General features: G+C 35.0%; 1 protein-coding gene across 2 annotated transcripts in view; it reads right to left on the bottom strand.

Moving 5' to 3' along the window:
- APLF (aprataxin and PNKP like factor) overlaps positions 1-23,610 on the bottom strand; it is a 94,935-nt gene that overhangs the window by 8,489 nt on the left and 62,836 nt on the right. For both annotated transcript variants that reach the window (XM_070798896.1, XM_070798897.1), the window contains 2 exons: positions 21,883-22,008; positions 5,880-5,926 (listed from right to left, as the gene is read on the bottom strand). In XM_070798896.1, coding sequence (XP_070654997.1) covers positions 5,880-5,926; positions 21,883-22,008 — 173 coding nt within the window. The remainder of the gene's footprint in view (positions 1-5,879; positions 5,927-21,882; positions 22,009-23,610) is intronic.

Here is a 23,610-nt window from a genome sequence, read left to right as displayed (position 1 = left end):
ATTACAAATACTTTATTTGAAAGCTAATTGTTGAGCATGTCTAAGAAATTAGAAATAAGCATGTTTCTTCCAAGTCAAGGTGAGCTCGTAAACAGTAATTTTTTTCTCTATCTTCACTTAGGTCACTTTTAAGTTTCTAGCTGGCTAGTGACTGTTTATCTGTGATGTTCCATTCCCCTCATCAAATAAGAAGTCTTAAAAAATAACATGGTTTAAGAAAAAGATATATACTAGGAGGCTAGAAGTTTAAAGATCTGTGTCATATATCCCTTGTCAATGAACAAGGCATTTGGTGGAGTTTATCTTTTTATCTGTGAATCAAATGACGTTGATTAAATGACTTCAAAGATCCTTTCCAACCCCAAAGTTCTAATTTTAAGAACAAAGCAGGAATCTTCATTTTCTCTACAGGAATATGAAACGTACAGACAGGCTGACAGCTTGACTATTTGAAAGCAGCACAAGAGAAATAAGCTGTCACTTATTTTTAAAAAGTGATGGATAATACTGTTCTACCATAATACTGAAAAATAACAAACTAGAAAAAGTAACAAACTCTTTAACATATTTGAAAGAACATGCTATTAACTGTTTGGTATTATTAGGATGTGGTAACTTCTGACTTTTCTTTTTTTGCAGAAGTATTTATAATATTTGTATTATATGAAATTTGTATCTTAACATTTCTTGTACAACTTAAAATTTCACCATCAAGTTCCTAGCCAAAGAACCAAGTCTGCAGAGCTACTAAAGAGTACACTGTGTTATATGCGTGCTGGAAGATGTTTATGTGGAGAAAAAAACCTTTCCAATCTGCTGATTTTCTCCAAATAGTTTTCTGGTAACAGGAAATAAGAAGACAGATGTTTCATAGCAGACTTACAGTTTAACATCAATAATTCTCCGGGCTTTATTTTCCTTTCTTGCCCAGTAAATCTTAGAGTTAGGATATTAATTTTCATTTAAGTGAAAAAATATTTTAGCCCAATATCTCTAAAGATGAAAGTTTACTACATACTACAAGAATAAAGATGTTTAAATGCCTCATTTTACTACAGAAGACTGATCTTTGTAATGAACCAAACTATTAGCTGGGTATTCATATTTTAACTTTGGAAAAGCAGTTTGTGCAGGTCTATCCACTTTATTATATTAATACATTAAGTTTATTTCTTTTTAAAAACACCACTGCATTTGCCTTTTTCATGTTCTAAAATCTCTCAGCTTTTCCCACAGTAAGCAGCAGTTTACAAAATCCCATTTAGCATCACTAACCTTACTTAATAGCTTACTTTCTAGATCTTTTAGTTTCTACTTCTGAAAAGAAAAAAGCCTATATAAGCATATGTATACAGATGATTGGAGAACTAGAGAAATACTGAAATAGTTATCAGATTGGTAGAACATTCTAAATTTCAGCCATGAACAGTACTGATCTCCTCGAATCATGACTGTCACATAATAATAAAAGCCAGAGAGAATGACTCCAATAATCAAGTGATATAACAATGATGATAATTTCTTTCAAATGTCAGCAAATAAGGTAGCTAAGAAAGTTTAAAATAAAAATTTCCTAGCATTGATTACTCTTTTATTCAATATGCTGTGCTAAAACTGTATGTAGCACTCTGAAAAAGTGTGGAAAATTAGTAAAACTTTAAACTAATTAGAGAGCTTAATAGTCAAACCTACAAAAATCGAAATATATGGCATAAATTGTTACATGTGTGGGAAAATTTTAGACCGAAGTGTTTTAGAAGTGCTACAAATCAGAAACTAAATGATAAAACTTTCATATAGTTATTTTATATTATAAAATTCTAGAGTAGTTGGTATATAGTATATGGGTCTCTATTATAACTTTTCGGAGAAGGCGATGGCACCCCACTCCAGTACTCTTGCCCGGAAAATCCCATGGATGGAGGAGCCTGGTAGGCTGCAGTCCATGGGGTCGCTGAGTCGGACACGACTGAGCGACTTCACTTTCACTTTTCACTTTCATGCATTGGAGAAGGAAATGGCAACCCACTCCAGTGTTCTTGCCTGGAGAATCCCGGGGATGGGGGAGCTTGGTGGGCTGCCGTCTATGGGGTCACGCAGAGTTGGACACAAATGAAGCAACTCAGCAGCAGCAGCATTATAGCTTTTATTGTTTTATTATGGATTAATGACACCCCACCTCAAATTTAACATGTATAACTTAAAAAAAAAAACCAAACCCACAAACTACCTAGTTTTTCCTTCTGATCTCTAAGCTCCTGATAATTTGTACTTTAATTTTCATTCATTCTTATTTCCTTTGATTCATCCCATCCCCCACACCATGGCCAATCACTTGGAAATTCCTCACCACTCTTCTTTCAGAATCTCATTTGTATCAAATCCTGTTTTTCCATTCTCATGGCAACCTAGTTCTGGTCCTTCATTCACCATAAGGTTTCCTCTACTCTAATTTGGACAGCTCATCATTAGTTATTTGTCACCGCAACCACATCTTTGGTTTAGCTTTCAAGAGCTTCTACAATCTGACCTCAAAGCATTCCTCTAGTATCATCCACAGTCAACAGATGGATCATAGATAAAGCAAGACACTTCCAGAAAAACATCTACTTCTGTTTCATTGACTATGCAAAAGCCTTTGACTGTGTGGATCACAATAAACTGTGGAAACGTCTTAAAGAGATGGGAATACCAGACCACCTTACCTGTCTCCTGAGAAACCTGTTTGCAGGTCACGAAGCAACAATTAGAACTGGACATGGAACAACAGGCTGGTTCAAAATTGGGAAAGGAGTATAACAAGGCTGTATACTGTCATCCTGCTTACTTAACTTATACGCAGAGTACATCATAAGAAATGCAGGGCTGGATGAAGAACAAGCAGGAATCAAGATGGTCAGGAGAAATATCAACACTCTCAGATATGAGACGATGTCACCCTAATGGCAGAAAGTGAAGAGGAACTAAAAAGCCTTTTGATGAAGGTAAAAGAGTGAAAAAGCTGACTTAAAACTCAGCATTCAGAATACTAAGATCATGGCATCCAGTACCATCACTTCATGGTAAACAGATGGGACAAAAGCTGAAACAGTGACAGATTTTCTTTTCTTGGGCTCCCAAATCACTGCAGACGGTGACTGTCTGCAGCCACGGAATTAAGAGACACTTGCTCCTTGGAAGAAAAGCTATGACAAACCTAGATGGCATATTCAAAAACAGAGACATCACTTTGCTGACAAAAGTCCTCCTACTCAAAGCTATGGTTTTTCTAGTTAGTCATATACAGATGTGAGAGTTGGACCATAAAGACGGCTGAGCATTGAAGAATGGGTGCTTTAGAACTGTGGTGCTGGGGAAGACTCTTGAGAGTCCCTTGGACTGCAAGGAGATCCAACCAGTCAATCCTAAAGGAAATCAACCCTGAATATTCACTGGAAGGACTGATGCTGAAGCTGAAGCTCCAATACTTCGGCCACATCATGTGAAGAGCCAGTTCATTAGAAAAGACCCTGATGCTGGGAAAGACTGAAGGCAAAAGGAGAAAAGGGCGGCAGAGGATGAGATATTTAAGAGAGCATCACCAACTCAATGGACATGAATTTGAGCAAACTCTGGGAGACAGTAAAGGACAGGGAAGCCTGATGTGCTGCAGTCCATGGGGTCACAAAGAGTCGGACATGACTTAGTGACTGAACAACAAGAGTATCATTCATTCACAGTAACTGCAGAGACTCTCCCTGTCAGTTAAACTGACCCACCTTCGAACTCCAAACACAACTTATTATTTTCTGCCTCAATGTCCTTGACCAACCTATTACTCAATTTGTCTGGGATGTCCTATACCCACCTACCCAAAGCTAAGAAACAAAGATAATTGAAATCCTACCACCTTAAAGACCAACTTTACTTAAAATTCCCTTACTAAGTTACCCTGATAAATCCAAACAAAAAGTACTCCATCTCTTTTCTCCAAGATTGTAGAGCATCTCACCACAAGCACTAGTGGTGAGATGCTAGTTTTCATGTATCTCTGTAGTTCTGTTCACTTGGAAGTCATATAATAAATGAATAAATGCGTGCATAAGTAAATGAATCATTACATAAATGAGCTTAAGATCTGGGTAATGTTAAACTTTAAGGATTTGGGAAATAATAAAAACACATATGTTAGAATTTTATGTCAGATATCACTAAGAAATATAGTGAGACTTATAAAATTTTAAATACCTCAGAGAGTTTAATTTATAGGTTCTATAATAAGAAGAGATATCCTGACTATACTGCCACATGACAACTCTTGAAAGTACATTAAATATATAAGGCTAAACTGTTATATTAAAATATCCTATTTTTTTAAAAAGTATTTTCAATGAAATAAAAATTTTTCTTAAAAACAGTTAAATGTTCTAAAAATATGTTCTTCATTCAGAAGCTGCTTCAATGATAATTCAAAGAGATTTTTCGAAGAAAATTCAGATACTTTTCAACATGCCATATGATGTATATTGACAGTTTTCAGGTAAAAGGTTCCTAGTTCTACAAAGATAAATCTGTCAAATGCTCTTTCATGGGAAAATGCTAAAATTTGTCAATAAAATAGAGTTTTAATCAAATGTTATTATATTATTGTTCAAAATAATATTTTTGAACTTTTGAAAGTTAACTTAACAACCATAAATGCCATAGCTTCAGATACAGCCTCAGTAAGGAAAGTATAACATATAACCTCCATACCATATTAACTGAGATAAAGTAATCATATTTGTGTCTGGAGTATTAAAACACTAAAGTGTGTTTTAATAAGAAAACAGTAAATAGAATTCCCTTGTGGTGAAATTAATTATTTTAATCACTTGGTTTTATCACTTGGTTACAAGTTGGCTGTGTTTATACATATACAAACGCATGTGGGCATAACCTGGATATACAGTTAATTCCCTCACTCTGTGGGCAGAAATACTGATGCATCCAGAAATTTAGGATGCTGAATTGGCCACTGAGTTATATAAATGATATAAAGAAGCCAGAGTTTATTAAAGGGAAAAAATATTAGAGTTCAGAAGCAAAGGAAACAGAAGGCAGAACAGGTTGATGTAAGCAGGACTGATGGTCATTCGATAGTTGTTTCTTTGGTGTTTGTCCCCTACTTCTCTTCCCCTAAAACAATAGTTTCTATTGAGGATCTCTGTGGTTTTGAAGAAAGAGACTCTACTTTGGTTCCAAGGGTAGAACAAACTAATTAGTGGTCACAGTGATTCATTCAAGAATAACAATGTGATTTAAACCAGTTTTTTTTTAAAAAGTTAGTTTCATGACTTTTCCTAATAGCAAGAATCAAAGCCGTTCTCTCTCTCCTTAGGTGTAAACATGGATGCTTATCATCCCAGCTGAATAAGGATGCATATAGTTCCTTGCTGGGGAGAGCAGCCAGTCTTAGGATAAAAATCACTCCTCTAAGGACAGTATGATGGAAGGAAAGTGGGTTATTGGTGACATTATTGACATTATTAATGAGCTGAAGCAACAAATCTTGTCTAATCTAGCCCTATTTCTGGACTTTTCAGTAAAAGAAGTCAATATGCTCTCTTTATCATTCAGGCCAGTTTGAGATTTTGTTTTAAGATACCTGCAAACAAAAGAATTGTTTAACAGATACAAAGAAAAATATATATACACTGTTAGACAATGATTGCAGAAAAAATCTATATAAAAATTTATCATTTTTAAATTTAAGAAAATCATTAAAATCAATAATTCAACAAATTCACAGAAGCAGAGATTTTAAAATACTATTAAAATAAGTGGCAACTGTCTCTAGGTTTAACAAGAGAATCCATCTTAAGGTTTCATTTTGAGTTTCCTGAAGTAAAATCACTTACCTGGAAATGTACTATGTCTATATTCTATCTTGTGCTGGGGATTCTTCCTAAAAAGAAAGAAAGAAACGAAAGAAAGCAAATATAAGGTCAGGTTTGACAATCACTAAAAATGAATAAGACTATTTAAATTAAACTAGAGCACTCACTAAACTACAAATTAGCAATAAGCCTCTTATTGAAAAACATTTGCTTTGTTACTGCCGTTAACTACAGTCACCATGCTGTACAAAGCATCTGCTTTTTAATCACATTTACTGAGTGCCTATTCCATGCCAGGTATAGTGCTGGATGCGAAGTGTGGTGAACCAAAGTTCTTCCCTCTTGACTTCCATTCTACAGAAAGGCAATATGAAACAAATATAATACAATATACTGTATTCTTAAAATGTCACTATCATATATCACATAAAGATATGATGTAAATTAGTATATAAATATATAACTCAAAGTATCAAATTGTGTGTGTGTGTGTGTAATATCTGAAAGGATACTTTTAAGGCTCCTCTAGAATTCAAAACCAAAAGCATACAAGTCATGTCTCTCCAAAGGATACCAATCAACTGTTATGAGAAAATAAGAAAGTCAATATGCATTGAGAAACATATAACAACATATCCCAAAGTCAAACAGAAGCCACTGTTGGAATATCTACTTTTGATTATATATATTGACAATCTCTTCTATCATTTTATTAAACAAATGTTTGGGTACACTGTATACATATAAGACATTCTCCAGATAATGCAAAATTGCCCAGGCAGCAAAACTTCAAAGCATTAACTGGTTCATCATGCTCCACTGGTGGTTACCTTTCTCTCAGGGGACTAACAAAGGAGAGTTGGAAGGGCTGACAACAGACATATGCTGAGATGGACATATGAAGCTGTAGTGAGGATATCGTAAGTTTAAGGGCTTAGGAGGTGGTAAGTAATTAATGCTGGCCATTTGTTCTTTCATCAGTGGTTCAAGAAATAGTCGCAGGGCACTTACTACACGTGAGGCTCTGTGTCAGGTGTCAGTGACATTTCTTATTGCTAATATCTCTTATTTTGGGGTAACTTTTCCTACAATTTGAGCATAAACACAGTACAACAGTGCAACCACACAATTAATTAGGGTCATAACTTAACAGTTTTGAAAAGTGGAGAAAGATTCACCAAAAGATTGTGTGTTTGGGGCAATTAACCCAAATCTGACCGTTTAATGAAAAAGAAACCTCAAGGTTGAAAGAAATAAACTGGACAACTTAAATGTGATGAAGGGAGCGGCAAAAGAACAAAGCTGCCATGATGCTTTGTGGGAAGATCTTTCCTTACTGAACACTCTGGCACAGGTCATTAACTTGTTTAATTCAATCTTTATTAAAGTACAATTAATGTTGGATATCAGGAGAGGTAGAAAAGAAAAATGAAAGAGATTAATACCAGAGGTAGTTTTCATCAATAATCTGGAAAAAATTGCTGATCCTCTGAGATTATTTTTGGTAATATTCTTAAAATCTTTTTGTTATTATTACTGTGGTAAAATAATGGTAACTTTTTTTTTTTAATGTCAAACTAACTACTGAAAAGTAGTTGATTGGTACACAGAAATTCCATATATCCTCACTGAAATTCTTCAAGTGTTAACATTCTACACAGATGCCTCATTATTATCTATCTATAGTCATTTGCGATTTAAAGGCTTTTTCTCCTTCCTTTAATACGTTTGCTTTCAGAAAGCAAGCTGAAAGCAGTCCTATCTTTCCCTGCTTTACCCTGAACAGAACAGGATTACTGAGAAGTTCAATGTGATCTTAATTGTTTGCTACTGGAGTCTCCTTCAAAAGCTGCTTTAGAAACTCTCAAGCATCTAAAAACAAGCACAGAAATGAAATCAAGTGAGTTAATAGAGATAAGTACAGTTTGTGTACCAAATACCAGTTAAAAGACTGCTGACATCAGTTCTCAGGCTAGAAAGACTAAAAAGGAAAAGTATCCTTTTTAAAAGGCCAAATGAAGCCTGGTGGGGACAGGGGTAATGGTTCAACCTTGAAGTTACAGAAGGTAACTTGGGACACATCCACAGCTGCACTCACATACCGATCTACATAATCTAACCTCACATTCGACTTAGGAAAAGGCAAGCCCTTTCAGAATAAATGAACAGGGGGAAAGATTTACACTGGTATATTCCAAAAAAGAAGAACAGAAATAAGTGTTATGAAATTTTGTGCTCAGAAAAGGAAATGATTTTCAGCTCCAGTGCAGATTTTCATCTGCCTTAGAGGGGAAAAGGGTGTTTCTCTGAGGTTTCCTTAACAATTTCTATCCTTTTGTAGGAGAACTTGATACTATTTTCATTAAAAGGCAGGTGTAAGACTGCAGTGTAGACCAGAAGAAACTAGATGTGCTGGTGCTTTTCCACATTTAACTTAGAAGTTAAACTTCCAATTTAAAATAAAAGAATTAATATCAATATTCTGCTAGTTATTTCATTGAAAATGGAGAAAAAATATCCTCTGGGACAGGTTCAAAAGTTTCCTGTTCTAGGGTATTTTCAAATATACTTTACTCTTTCTTGATGATATAACTCACAGGATAGATTTTAATAAAAAAATAAGCCAAAGCAGAAACAAAAATGTATCATCACAGGCAAAAGCATATTCAAAATAAAAACAAATTTTAGATGTTTACATAGCAATTTAAATGTAAAAAAAAATTAAGTATTCTGAATGTTAAATTCCTTAAATTATCCTCTTCATGAAGGTCCCTCATAATCTCGGTCTGTACCTTTATTTGCAGCCCAATCCTTCATTTCTTCTTTGGGACAACAGCTTCTAATTTTTTGCCATTGATAGGCACTTGCTCACAGCTGTTTTGCCAAGAATATTCTTCTAAATCTATACTACTTACCTAAGCACCTTCATCAGGAAAACAACTCTGATAATTCCTGGGTATTATCTCCAGAATACATTGTTCATATCTACTATTTAGTACTCACCACATAATTTCTTATACAGTCATTTAAATTTTCAACACAAATGTGAGTGTGTGTGTGTGTGTGTGTGTGTGCATGTGTATGTATTATCTCATCATCTGTCAAATGAGCTGCTGGAGGTCATGGCTTTTTCTTACATTATAAATATCTTTTACAGCTCCTACAAGAGTACCTTATACGAGGTGGCAGTCAACTATACTTTTCATAAATTACCTATTACAATATAATCAACTCTTTCCATTCAAAGAGTTTTTTTAACTGAGCTTTTACATGAGTATCCAAAATGATGAAATATTTTCTATTTAAGAGGGAAAAAAAGACACCTATTTTTGCTACCTTTACTATTATTTCAAAATGATTATTGAATTTGCAAGAATCATTTGCAATACAAACCAAAGTTTAAAATTCTCATTGGCTGGTACAAAAAACAGTTCCAATCATTTCTAGACTGATGAGTTTTCTTATGTTTTTTTTCTTTTTCTAGTAAATTGTAATCTATGGATCCTGATGTTTTTAGAAGAATATCCTTTGAAAGGCAGTTTTTCTGTTGGATACAAGCCTATTCTCATTTTGTTGAAGAGAATGTTCATGTGCTAAAATTGCTCTGTGCTCACACCTACGAAGTTAATAATCAAAGTACTCACGGAACCTTTTTACACAAACCTAGGACTAAAATGTGTTAGAATTTCCTGCCATTAACAATTCATATTACCTCCCCAGGAAACAATGAAAATCTGACAATCACATTAAGCCGACTCCACTGCAAACAGGTTCCTGAGATATTGATTGCTCAGCATCACAGGACACTTAGCTCTAGTCAATCACTCCAGTCAACAGGAACACAGAGTCCTTCACATACGGTTTAGAAACAAATGCCACAGTGACTTGGACCTGTTCTCATCTGGCCTGTTAAAGTTTAAATCATCAGCATTATGCTGTAGAAGGGGCTCAAGGTTTCGAGATCAGAAGAACCGAGTCTGAATTCAAACTACATTGTTTACTGGTTTTGTGATTTGGGGCAAGTCCTGTGAACAAGTCTCCATTTCCTGATCTGTAAAGCATGGAAAATACTGCCTACCTCACAGAGAGTTGTTTGAAGTATTAAATGAAGTGATGTGCATAAACATTTGTGGACCATTAAGCATTTTACAGGGGTCAGCTATTTTTACAGAAACAAATCAATTTTACTTTAAGATAGGCAACAATGTCTGAAAACTCTATGTAAAAGTTGGCCAGTAAAGTAACTACCAGCTAATATTAAAGAGCTGAATTTTTTCTTCAATAATACACACAATTACTACCCTTGAATATTTCCCCCACCGCACTTCACATATTTATAGAATATTTTATAACATTTGCCCATGCATATCCTATTTTAAAATTTCAGTTATTAATAATACAGCAGAAAGTCTTTTTCATATTACCCTGGGTTAAAGTTAAGTGGCAATACTGTACAGCTCTTTGGGAACATATGAATATCTGAAATAACTTTCAAGGACAATGTAGCAAAATTCCACTCAGGACTATTTCCTAATAGTGATTGGAAATACTTAGAGTTCATTCATAAAAAATTTACATCAACCTTTTTCACAAATAGCATTTTTGTAACTCAGCAGGCCTCAAAATCCTGTTGACATTTTTTTTTAATCTTTGGGTTTTTAAACACAGACATATACACTCATAACTACATCAGGTTTTTATGAGCTGCTATATTTTAAAATACACATTTTACAAAGCATTTGTGGTCTTATGAATGATGTGAATAACAAATATAGATCTGAAGGAAAAACATTCAGAAAGAGAAAATAGAAAACGTCTTCAAATTTGCTAAGGTCCTTACATGGGAACAAGCTAGAGTATGTGGACAAATACAAAAAGCTTGTATAGCTCAACAGGAATGAGGGAGAAGGAAAAGAGTAGGAAATGAAGTCAGAGAAGAACTTGAGCCATGGTAAAGAGTTTTGTGTGAGGCTACTGGACAATTTTGAATAAGAAATCAACATGATATGACATTTTTAGAGAACTGCTCTGATTGCTGTGTGGAAAATGAACTACTTAAAGGCAAGAAAAGAAACAAGGATGTCAGTTAAGAAGCTACTATTGTATGTACACCAGATCAGAGATGACTGCGGCTATGACTAAGATGACTGAGGCAGAGGAATTAAGAAGTGGTCAGGTTCTTAACATATTTTAAAGGCTGAAATGGTAAGAACTATTGATGAGTGATGTGAAGAGAAGAGAAGAATCAAGGTTGCGGTTTGGTTTGGGGCCTTGGTATGAGAATGGTGAAATCATTTACAAAGGTGGAAAACACTTGGGAAAGAGTTGTTTCATGACAAAAATCAACAGTTCTGTGTTGGATATGATAAGTCTGAGCTATTTTACAACCAAGTGGAGGCACTTAAACAAGTGAGTCTGGAGCCACTACACTAAATTAGCTAACCTACGGAGTAAGAGCAGAATAGCAAAGGGAAAGGTTCAGAGAACGGCACCCTGGGGTCCGGCAATAACTACAGGTAGGAAAAAGGAGACAGAAAGAAGACTGAGGAAGAGCAGCCAGGAATGTTAACTGACCTGACTTTATGAACTGGACTATATTTCTCTCTGTTCTAGATTTCCCTACTATTGAATGGAGGCCCCCAGAGCACAAATGTTTCAACCTTCTTGTTTTCATGAGGAACTAAGGCCCAGGAAAATCAAATGGCATGCAAAGTTTTGCTTCACAATTGGCATAACCATAACTAGAACCTAAGTCTGCTAATGTAAAAACCCATTATCTCTCCATCACAGAGATACCTAAAGATTAATTAGGCAGCGATAAGAACAGAATAATCATTTTTATTTTTACTTCCAAAAATTTGATAACTTAATACTAAACTTACCACTTAAAATTTTCAAATGAACCTAAAGTACTGTTTCACATCAACTTTTATAAAATGGACTTTTATAGAAGTCTTTTATGAAAGACTTTTTTATAAAGCATGTCTGATGCTCAATATTCACTCAATGAGTAAACGATGATACTATGCTTTTGTTTTCATTGCAAAATAATTTATCTTACACTAGTGAAATTCAACATTTATTTTAAAACCTAAAGCAAAAACATGAATCCTATGTTTTCAAATATTTAAGTCTCAAATTTAGGAGAAAAAGGAAAATTAAAAATATGATCTTACTGAAAGAGTAAGCCAACATAAAATAAGAGAAACTAGTCAATCTGCTATTTTAAAATCACTACAATTTTACTATCTCTGAAAATGTGTGTATATATATATATGTGCGTGTGTGTGTGTGTGTGTGTGTGCAATTAACTAAATATAACAAAGAAAAACATTTATTAACATATAATCAAATAAAGAAGAAAGAAAAACAAAACCACAGAAGACACTCCAGCACATTTTGTCAAGGCTACATGACACATTACATATCAAGTAGCAATGTTGTTACTACTATTTCTGTTTTGATGCTTTTACTGCTACTTCATTTATACTAAATGAAGTTTAAAAAAAAAAATTGCAGCCATGTCTCCAGGTAAAACTGTGTAACCAGTGATTAACATTTACTCTAAGATACTTTCTTCTAAGACTGTATTCTTAGAGGAAGAGAACATGTGAACATGGCAGGTTACTTCCTCTATATGCAGGTCCTATAAAAATGGGTGATGTTATCAGCTTTGATTATACTTAACTCGACAGCCTGACATGACTGATTCTGGGAATCTCAACTATATGGCAATTAGAGTTTCCCTACGAAAACCCATTTATTTTGCCTCAAATAATATAGTATGAATTTATACTAAATACACATGTTCCTATTTTTATTAAGCAGCTTCTAAAAATCAGTATTTTGTAGTTTAAGGTGTACATTTGCATACATGATTAGGATAACACTGCAAAACCAAACAAAAGAAAATACTGCAATAACTTGGAAAACTTTGAAAATAAAAGAGAAAATAGCAAAAGATTTTGTATGATAGTTGGGTTTCCCTGGTGGCTCAGCTGGGAAAGAATCTGCCTACAGTGCAGGAGACCTGGGTTTGATCCCTGGGTTGGGAATATCCCCTGGAGAAGGGAACAGCTACCCACTCCAGGATTCTGGCCTGGAGAGTTCTATGGACTGTATAGTCCATGGGTCGCAAAGAGTCAGACATGACTGAGCGACCTTCACTTTCACTTATATGATAGTTAAAAATCTGGATCAGCAAATAACAAAAGATAGTAATTTTAACATCAAATATATCCTTTTTAAAATGAATTATGCTTGTGGCAAAAACATTGTGTTCTTTCACAGCATACAGATCATGTCACAGATTCATTATAATGAGAACACTTCTATGGTGACTGATACACTTCCTTACGTCATCCCTCTTAGAAGGTATTACAATTTTTTTAAAAAAGTGGAGCTTTGGCTTGTGGAAAATATGAAGGTACCAACACTTTCATTCGTATAATACATGCCTTCCTAAGGTTTTGTAAATCTAAGGCAATATATGTAAGTTTGACTTTACATGTTGATACTAAGCTGGTTGAAGATGGATTCTGCTCATTTTAGTGTATATGCATTTTAAGTTTAGTGCTTAATTTAACAAATAAAAACAGGAGTAATACATTGCATAAAATCCTATTATGCACCAGAGGAAGTGAGTCAGTGGCAAGCACAGCAATCACTGGGTTATCCTGGACAATAAGTGTCTAATTTAGACAAGTACCTTAAGCTAATCAAATGCATTAAACTGAACGAGTCTTCTGACAAATTGCAGCAGATAGCACAAAAGGGAAAAAATCAGTTAAATGGGCAAGATATTGAAAATGATACCATGAACTAGTTCCTTCAAATTATCAATTTTCAAGCTGATTTAATTCTGTTATATTTTTAAAAGTACAATGTCAAAGAAAATGTTAATAACGCCTATAGTTTTAGGAAAAAATAAAATTTAACAATTAAGGATGGTTTTTTTCAACATCAACTTCCTATATTATATGGGAATTTTTATTTTTTACTACATAATATATTTATTAACATGTGATCCATATCTGTCTTACTCATTGAATGAAATATCTGAAAATTAAGTACATCCATCTACATACAGTTTTATGTTTTTATATTTGCTCTATAGTGATAAAAACTTTGACCACAGATGACAATACTTGCAAATACAAAACAATACCACATAAATGTAAGTAGCTGATGCAGTATAACATTAAGATTATTTAGTGTAGAATACAACATTTGAGATCACCTAGATTTACCAACAAGAAACTGACTTGGACTCATTCAAGGGATTAGAAGGTAAGACTGAGAAGCAAACAAATTAAAAACCAACCTAATATTTCACTTGAGGGAATACTTGTTTTTTACCTGAGAATAATTCTTATCCTGTTTTGTGAAGGCAAATTTTTAAAGATAAAAAGCAAAGATATTTTAGCTCATGAATTTCACCTCTTTCAAATGTATCAACCATCACAGAGTACAGGCATATTACAACTTTACTTTTAGAACACATATATTGATATATATTTACTTTTCTAAATATAATAATTTCTGGCTGATTTTGTGCTTTATGATCAGTGAGGCTTCAATATTTTTCTTCTGTGGCGACAGGAAAAATCTGACATGCATTTACATAAAAACTCTTTTAAGCAAGCTAAATTAGAACATCTTTCTCATTCTGAGTCAACAGGCTTATAGTCTCACACTGCTGAAATAAACATCTAGACCCAAGATGGAGCTGCTTCTGCCTAGGGTGCCATGCCAGCAAACTGCAAGTTAAGGTAACTTTCAGGTCCCTGTGAATGCTCTGCCTGATCAGAGACACAGTGGGTCCAATCAGCCAATCCCCACAGGCCAAACCAACTCTGGGCTCTATATCTATTTCCTTGTTCCTTTTCACCCCAAACAAGGTTGACTGTGTAGCCCCAGACAGTCAGATATTTTCTCTTTTTCTCTACCTTGTTCTTTATTCTTCATCCTTTAACAGCTTCCTGTCTTCTGCCCTATTCGCACTTCTCCAAATGGAGACTGCTTCATGAAGTGTTAAATAAAGTTAATTTGTATCATCCAAATTGTCTTCTTTAAATCATTTTTTAACAGCATGAAATGTGTGTGAGGCCAAAAAAACCCAATAGTTTATTCTTGCAAATCAAGATTGTTAAAGAACAAACGGTTCATAATACTGTATCAATTTAGTTATCAATTTAGCAATGATACAAAATGAATCTACTAGATCCTGTTTTCTGCCTAACTAAAATTATAATGTAACAAGAAAGGGTATACAAATATATATCATGCTTCTACAATCTGGTTTCTAGGATCTTGTTGATTTGAAAAATTCACAATTTCTTCAATCAAAGTACTTTATCTGGTTTTTTCTTTTTTTCAGCTCCAAAATATTATTTTGCCATTGGGCTAAAAAGACAAAGACTAGCAATACTTTAGAAGCCATGACTAGCCACGGTGGAATCAGGCCACAGCACAGAGAAAGGCTGAACTGGAAGAGAGAAGAAACTTGGTTTTGAGCTCACTAGCTTTGGCATCTTATGCAACTAACTTAACCTTTCTTAGTCTCCATTCCCTTATCTGTAAAACAATAGTCAGAGTAAGTGATAACATCTAACATTCTCCAAGAGTCTCTCTAAACTGTAATTAAAATTAATGAGGGAAAAAAACTTAAGATTTTATCTTCAAGTAGAAACAAGGACACCAAGCAGCTCAACAGCTAAAGAAGAAAAGCACAATGTTCATACATATAAATATATTTAGATACAGACATGAAAGTTTTTGCTATTACATGTGAGTCACTGGCCTCTGAGTAATTTCTCTTGACTACTCCCTACTCTGTCCCCATTTAAAGTGATTGATGAAATAAAGGGTGATGAAAGAAAGGCTGCAATTTTTTTACATCATTATTCTTAGCAAGGCTTTGCATTTTGTTTTTATTCTCCTAAAGAATAGGCATACTGCATTCTACTTCTGAAAAGGGTGTAGGACATCATGGCAGACAAATACTCTTGTTTTAACAACTGGGGCGGAGGGGAAACAACCCTGATATATTGTTAAAAAATTATTTATGAGAGAATTGTGGGAACAATGAGAATTTTATATTATCTAAAATTCCAAAGAGAAAAAGTCCTTCTTAGGGGAACTGACAATAACTCGTGCTTCTCTTCCGAAGAGAGCTTTGACAATTCTTAGCACAGGCTAAGGATAAGATTTGGACCAAATGGAGGCACACTATTTGAGGACAGAGAAACTAGTAGAGCTTATCATGGTCTCACGGGGTTGTCACCACAACAGTCTAGAAACTCAGGGAATTCCAAACACAAGGCAGATTTTTCCCATGAAATATTTGCTGAGTTCCTAGGAGCTCTGAGAGGCTTAAGGTCCGAATTTGAATTTTGAAAAATGCAGAGTAAAATTTCTAACCCAGGTAGTATCTCAGAGACAAAGTACCACTAGAAGGAAGAGATCTGTAACAAACACATAACTAGTCTCTAACCAACAATTATTAGGAAATGCAAGGGAATATAATGAATGACAATCTGGTAATGCAGTCAGCTAAATCCTGACTAAGGGATGGATACTCCTCAAAACAAAAGTCAGCTTTCTTCAACAAACGCATTGCAAGGAAAAGAGAAATCTATTAATTAAATAACTTAAGAAAAATGGCCACTTTTTGTCATAGATGGACCTTAACTGGATCCTGATATGGAGAAACAAAAGGAGGGAAAAAATGAGACTATAAGGAAACTGGGATACCTGACAGAATATCTAAGACAACTATGGATAAAATGGGATGAAAAAGATACAATGACTTCAACATAATCTAGGAGTAGGGATAAGATGGAGGGAAAGGTGGTATGTATGAAAAAATACTGGCCATGACTTGATAATTATTGAAAATGAGTTACAGCTTCATTGGAACTTATTCTACACTCCCCCCCCACTTGTGTATACATATAAAATCCTGCATTACAAAAGTTTTTTAAAAATGAAAAGGTCTATTATCATAGTGCCACAAATTATGACATGAGTTGTGAAAGCTGTTTTGTTCCAAAATATAGACAGACATAAATGCATTTGTTCTACAAGCAATCTCACTCAACATTGCTTCATCAGTCCTTGATATTTAATGATTCTTTGGGAAATGTTTGTTGAATAAGTGGGAGCAACGAATTAGTTACTTCAAGGTTGTGTGTGTGTGTCTGTGTGTATGCATGTGTATGCAAGTGTGTGAAACTTCCCTGATTAGTAATGATACTGAGTGTTTTTTCATAAGTTTATTCATTCTAGATGTTCTTTTGGGCAAAAAACCTGTATATGTCACTAAGAGAAAAACAATAGCAATTTATAAGTCTACTTTCAGGATACAGAACAGTAGGATATAAGTCTGTTGTCAATTATGTCACTGTAAATATCTTTTTCTCACTCTGTGGCTTATTTGTATTTATTAAAAATAAATAAATTATTTTAATTTTAATGCAGTAAATAATTGTTTTCCATTTTAATTACTGACTTTTTATTGAAATTAAGTGATTCAATTTTATATATTTTTTTTCAGATTCTTTTCCATTATAGGTTATTATAAGATATTGAATATAGTTATCTGTGCTACACAGTAAATCTTTGTTGTTAGTTACTACTTCATATATCTTGTCTTAGGAAACAACTCCTACTTTGGGATTGTGAAATTATTCTCTTTTATAAATCTTTAAAACTTTATTGTTTTCTTTCACATTTAGTTTTATGATCCATCTGGAATTCAGGTTTTGACTATGGTGTGAATTTTCTTTTTTTCGTTAAACACTTGTATCCCAATAAAATTAACTGAAAAAATTCACTCTTTTCTCACTGCCTGAGATGACTCTTTTCATGAACATGTCACCTGTGTATGCAGAGGTTTGTTTTTGGGTTCTATTCTGCTCTGGCCTTCTTACTTTATCTTTGAGCATATACTGACCTATCTTAATTACAGTAACTGTATAACAAGTTCTGCCAACTTTTTTTTTTTTTTTTAATTGGAGGCTAATTACTTTACAATATTCTAGTGATTTCTGCCATACATGGACATGAATCAGCCATGGGTGTACATGTGTTCCCCATCCTGAACCCCCTTCCCCATCCCATCCCTCAGGGTCATCCCAGTACACCAGCCCTGAGCACCCTGTCTCATGTATTGAACCTGGGCTGTCTGCCAACTTTCTTATTTAATATTGTCTTGGCAATTTTGGGCCCACTGCCTATTCATATAAATTTTAGAATCACATCATAAATTTGTATACAAAAACTTTTGTGATTTTGAATGGCCTTGCATACAAATCACTTTTGGGGGAAATTGCAATTTAAACAATATTGAGTCTTCTAATTGTGATAATTTCAGTCTTTATATATATTAGGCTTTTATAACAAATTTTTTCTTTCACATCTTTTATTAGATTTATTCCTAGGAACTTGATACTTTTTGATGCTATTATAAATAAAATATTTCAAGTTTATTTTCATAATTGTTGACTGAAATATAAAAATATAATTGGCCTTGTATATTGATATTTATATCAAACAATCTTGCTAAGAACTTATTAATACTTACAATTCATTAGAGACTATTTTGCATTTTCTATCTCTATAATCAAAACTATTTGTCGACAATAAAAGTTTTACTTCTCCTTTCCAATCCTTATCCATTTCCTTTTTTTGGTTCATTATACTATCTTGATCACTAGGAAAACATTGAATAACATTAGTAAGAAAAGGCATTCTTGTCTTATTTCTGTTATCAGAAAGAAATGTTGAATATCTCACTTCTAAGTAGAAATTTGTTGTAAACTTTTTTATAGATAACCTTTTATTATATGAAAGACATTTCCTTCTGTTCCTACTTTAAAATGAATTATCATAAATGAATGGTCAGTTTTTTAAAACACCTACTGAAACAATTATATGATTTTATACTTAGTGTGATATGATTTTCTATTTAGTCTGATGTATAGTAAATTAATTACTTTTTAATATTAAAGCAAGCATTCCTTGAATAAAACCAATTATTTAATTCACTTAATGAATCTGTTTTTTTTTAATTTACATCTAAGATACAACCAGTCCATTCTAATGGAGATCAGTCCTGGGTGTCCTTTGGAAGGAATGATGCTAAAGCTGAAATTCCAGTACTTTGGCCACCTCATGTGAAGAGCTGACTCATTGGAAAAGACTCTGATGCTGGGAGGGATTTGGGAGCAGGAGGAAAAGGGACGACAGAGGATGAGATGGCTGGGTGGCATCACGGACTCAATGGACGTGAGTTTGAGGGAACTCCGGGAGCTGGTGATGGACAGGGAGACCTGGTGTGCTGCGATTCATGGGGCCACAAAGAGTCGGACACGACTGAGCGACTGAACTGAACTGAACTGAAGATCAAAAGTAAGTTTTCATTCTTATATTATTCTTGCTGGGTTTCTGTATCATAATATAAGTCGGGGAATATATTCTCTTTTACCTTTTTTAGAATATTAACACTCTATATAAAAATTGAGTATTTCTTCGTTAAGTGCTGGTGAAAGTGAAAGTGTTACTCGCTCATTCATGTCCAACTCTTTGGAGCCCCATGGACTGCAGCCTGCCAGGCTTCTCTATCCATGGAATCCTCTAGGAAAGAACACAGGAGTGGGTTGCCATTCCCTTCTCAGGGGTTCTTCCCAATCCAGGGATTAAACCCAAGTCTCCTGCATCGTAGGCTGATTCTTTACCATCTGAGCACCCAGGGAATTAGCCATTAGCTATTAAAGTCATATGGACTTAGAATTTCTTTAATGGAAGCCTGTTATTTTTATATACAATTTTTCTAATGGTACAGGATTATCCCATTTTCTTTCTTTTCTTGTATCTTTTCTACAAGTTGTATTTTCTACAAATTTGGTCATTTCTCCTAAATTTTCATATTTATTGACATAGTTGATGACAACATAGTCATTATTATCTGTAGGATGCTCTGCTGGAATGGAACACTTAATTTTCAAATGGTAAGGTACAAGCTTTTTGATTTTTCTTCCAGCCTCAGAAACTTACTCTGCTTTCTTATTGAAAACCAAGTCACAGAAATAGTAACAATTTCAAAAAGGCCAGCGGGTTCAGTTACCCATATTCGAAAATCACCTAAGAAAAATAGCTATCTAGAATTACAGCTCTCCAAGAATGGAATCCTACTTCTTTCCTTGGTGGTTTCATTTATTTCAAGTTCATTCATTCATTAAACAAAGTTTCAGATAGAAAAGTACTTACTGTCAAGGAACTTACATGGCCAGGAGGAGAAGCCAATCCAGGAAAGAACCAACATAGCCTCATGAGATAAATTCCACTGTGCATGACACAAACGAGCACCAGACGCTATGGAAGGAGGGAGGGGGGGTACTGTTTTCTTTGAGGGTTGAATTTCACATGTTCACAAGAACGGCGGAGTGGTTGGAGTTGAGGGAGCAGAGATAACATCCTGAAATGATTTATGTCAAACTAAGGAGTCACTAGTAAAGTAATGCTCAAAATTCTCCAAGCCAGGCTTCAGCAATACGTGAACTGTGAACTTCCAGATGTTCAAGCTGGTTTTAGAAAAGGCAGAGGAACCAGAGATCAAATTGCCAACATCCGCTGGATCATCGAAAAGGCAAGAGAGTTCCAGAAAAACACATCTATTTCTGCTTTATTGACTATGCCAAAGCCTTTGACTGTATGGATAACATTAAACTGTGGAAAATTCTGAAAGAGACGGGAATACCAGACCACCTGACCTGCCTCTTGAGAAACCCGTATGCAGGTCAGGAAGTAACAGTTAGAACTGGACATAGAACAACAGACTGGTTCCAAATAGGAAAAGGAGTACGTCAAGGCTGTATATTGTCACCCTGCTTATTTAACTTCTATGCAGAGTACATCATGAGAAATGCTGGGCTGGAGGAAGCACAAGCTGGAAGAAATATCAATAACCTCAGATATGCAGATGACACCACCCTTATGGCAGAAAGTAAAGAAGCACTAAAGAGCCTCTTGATGAAAGTGAAAGAGGAGAGTGGAAAAGTTGGCTTAAAGCTCAACATTCAGAAAACTAAGATCATGGCATCTGGTCCCATCACTTCACAGCAAATAGATGGGGAAACAGTGGAAACAGTGGCTGACTTTATTTTGGGGAGCTCAAAAATACAACACTTACTCCTTGGAAGGAAAGTTATGACCAACCTAGACAGTATATTAAAAAGCAGAGACATTACTTTGTCAACAAAGGTCCATCTAGTCAAGGCTATGGTTTTTCCAGTAGTCATGTATGGATGTGAGAGTTGGACTGTGAAGAAAGTTAAGCGCAGAAGAATTGATGCTTTTGAATTGTGGTATTGGAGAAGACTCTTGAGAGTCCCTTGGACTGCAAGGAGATCCAACCAGTCCATCCTAAAGGAGATCAGTCCTGGGTGTTCATTGGAAGGACTGATGTTGAAGCTGAAACTCTAATACTTTGGCCACCTGATGTGAAGAACTGACTCATTTGAAAAGACCTTGATGCTGGCAAAGATTGGGGGCAGGAGAAGGGGACAACAGAGGATGAGATGGTTAGATGGCATCACTTATTCAATGGACATTGGTTTGGGTGGACTCTGGGACTTGGTGATGGACAGGGAGGACTGGTGTGCTGCGGTTCATGGGGTTGCAAAGAGTCGGATATGACTGAGTGACTGAACTGAACTGAAGGAGTCTGGATAGAATGTATAATGGGGTAGCATTGACAGTTTTTAAATTATCTGATTTGCAGTGTTATAAAGTCAGGAAAATTTTCAGGCATTTCTAATGTTAATAATTTCAAAAATTTAGAATTCTCTAAAGGAAATAATATAATTCTACCTAGTAATAAAATAAAAACCTAATACCTATGGAAGCTTAAAAACTAAAAGTTAAAGGCTTGAGATGAGAAGCTTACCTGTAGTTTCTCCTGAGTAAGTTAACAGAGATTAAACAGAAAAGCAATGTAATCAAACATTTTAGGTTTACAAACCTATAACAAGATGCTCCATAGGGACATTCAGGTCGGTCATCAGCTTCATCTTGACACGTGATGTTTACACCTCCATAATCACTATCACCAGGGTGACTGAAGTGTTGAAAATGGACAGGATTTTTCCTATGAGAGTGACAAACATACTGTCAGAAAAAATAATTAATAGGGTATACCAGATTTCTAGATAAACTAGAAAACATAATAGCATATAGCAGAAAATCAAATAATACACATCAGATTATTCCAGAGCATGAACAACTAACATTACATTGTTAAAAATAAAGCTCATGATAACTAGTCAGTGCAGAACCCTAATAATAGCAAAATTAATTTCTGGTGACATGGAAAAAACCATGATTGCAAACATTACTTTAAATAGGATATATATAACAGACTATGTTGACTAATATATATGTAGGATAAAAGTATTATAAGCACATATAGCTTTTAAGGGTTTTCCTGGTGGCTCAGATGCAAGAATCCACCTGCAATGCAGAAGCCCCATGTTCAATCCCTGGGTCAGGAAGATCCCCTCGAGAAGGCATTGGCAACCCACTCCTGTATTCTTGCCTGGAAAATCCCAGGGACACAGGAGCCTGATGGGCTACAGTCCATGGGGCTGCAAAGAGTAGGACATGATTGAGTGACTGAGAACATTTAATCTATTAGAAACTAAAAATGAGAAATTTTTAAAAATATATTCACTTTAAAATAGCAGTAAACCCTTTACACATTATCATAAAAAGCAAATCTTAACATAAATACCTATCTTCCAAAAAAAAAATTGATGGAGACACTGTTTTATACTTCAGAAATTTCTTTAATATCTGGCTTAACGGAGGGCATTTGGATTCTCCTATCTGCTTCTGCATTCAATCATTAACACAAATCATAAGCCATAAGCCTCTGGGAAATTCTACTGTACACTTGTGAGTGAGAAAATCAGAGTAGAAAGGCATATATGAACAATGGTTATGCATATATGCACAATGGTTATTATGAAAATGGTTTGGCCCAACAGTTTTCCTAAAAGCATCTTGGGGACCAGGCCCTGAAAGGGCCTCTGGACCATACTTTGAGAAGCAATGTTATAAAACAGTATATTAGTTAAGAATCTGCCTGCAATGTGGGAGACACGGGTTTGATCCCTGGGTTGGGAATATTCCCTGGAGGAGGGTATGGCAACCCACTCAAGTATTCTTGCCGGGAGAATCCCATGGACAGCGGAGCCAGGCAGGCTGCAGTCTATGGGGTCACAAAGAGTCGGACATGACTGAAGCGACTAAATACAGCACAGCACAGAATTTAGTGAAGCTAATTTATCAACATAAGTTGGAAAAGTGGTTGGGACAAAAGAATGAAGATGTCTCAGAGGAAGAAACACCAGCAAAAATCTTCACATTAAAGAAATTATCAGAGATATTTTACTATGAAAGATAAAATACTGGAAGCTAAGGAAAACTTCAAAAGGTATATAACAATTTTTTTTTAATTTGTAGCACACCAGGCTCTTCTGTCCATGGGGTTTCCATGGACAAGAATGCAGGAGTGGGTTGCCATTTCCTCCTCCAGGGGCTCTTCCCAACCCAGGAATCAAACCCGAGTCTCCTACTTGGCAGGCAGATTCTTTACAATGAGCCATCTGGGACACCCCAATTAGCTCAGGCATAGAGATGATCTTTGTTTCATATAATAAGTTATGTGAAGAGAATGGGACAAGTACTG

The sequence above is a fragment of the Bos indicus genome, chromosome 11 (assembly GCF_029378745.1).
Source record: "Bos indicus isolate NIAB-ARS_2022 breed Sahiwal x Tharparkar chromosome 11, NIAB-ARS_B.indTharparkar_mat_pri_1.0, whole genome shotgun sequence".
Classification (NCBI taxonomy): Eukaryota; Metazoa; Chordata; class Mammalia; order Artiodactyla; family Bovidae; genus Bos; species Bos indicus.
The sequence above is the reverse complement of the archived record's forward strand: the minus strand, read 5'-3'. Positions and strand labels throughout refer to the sequence as shown.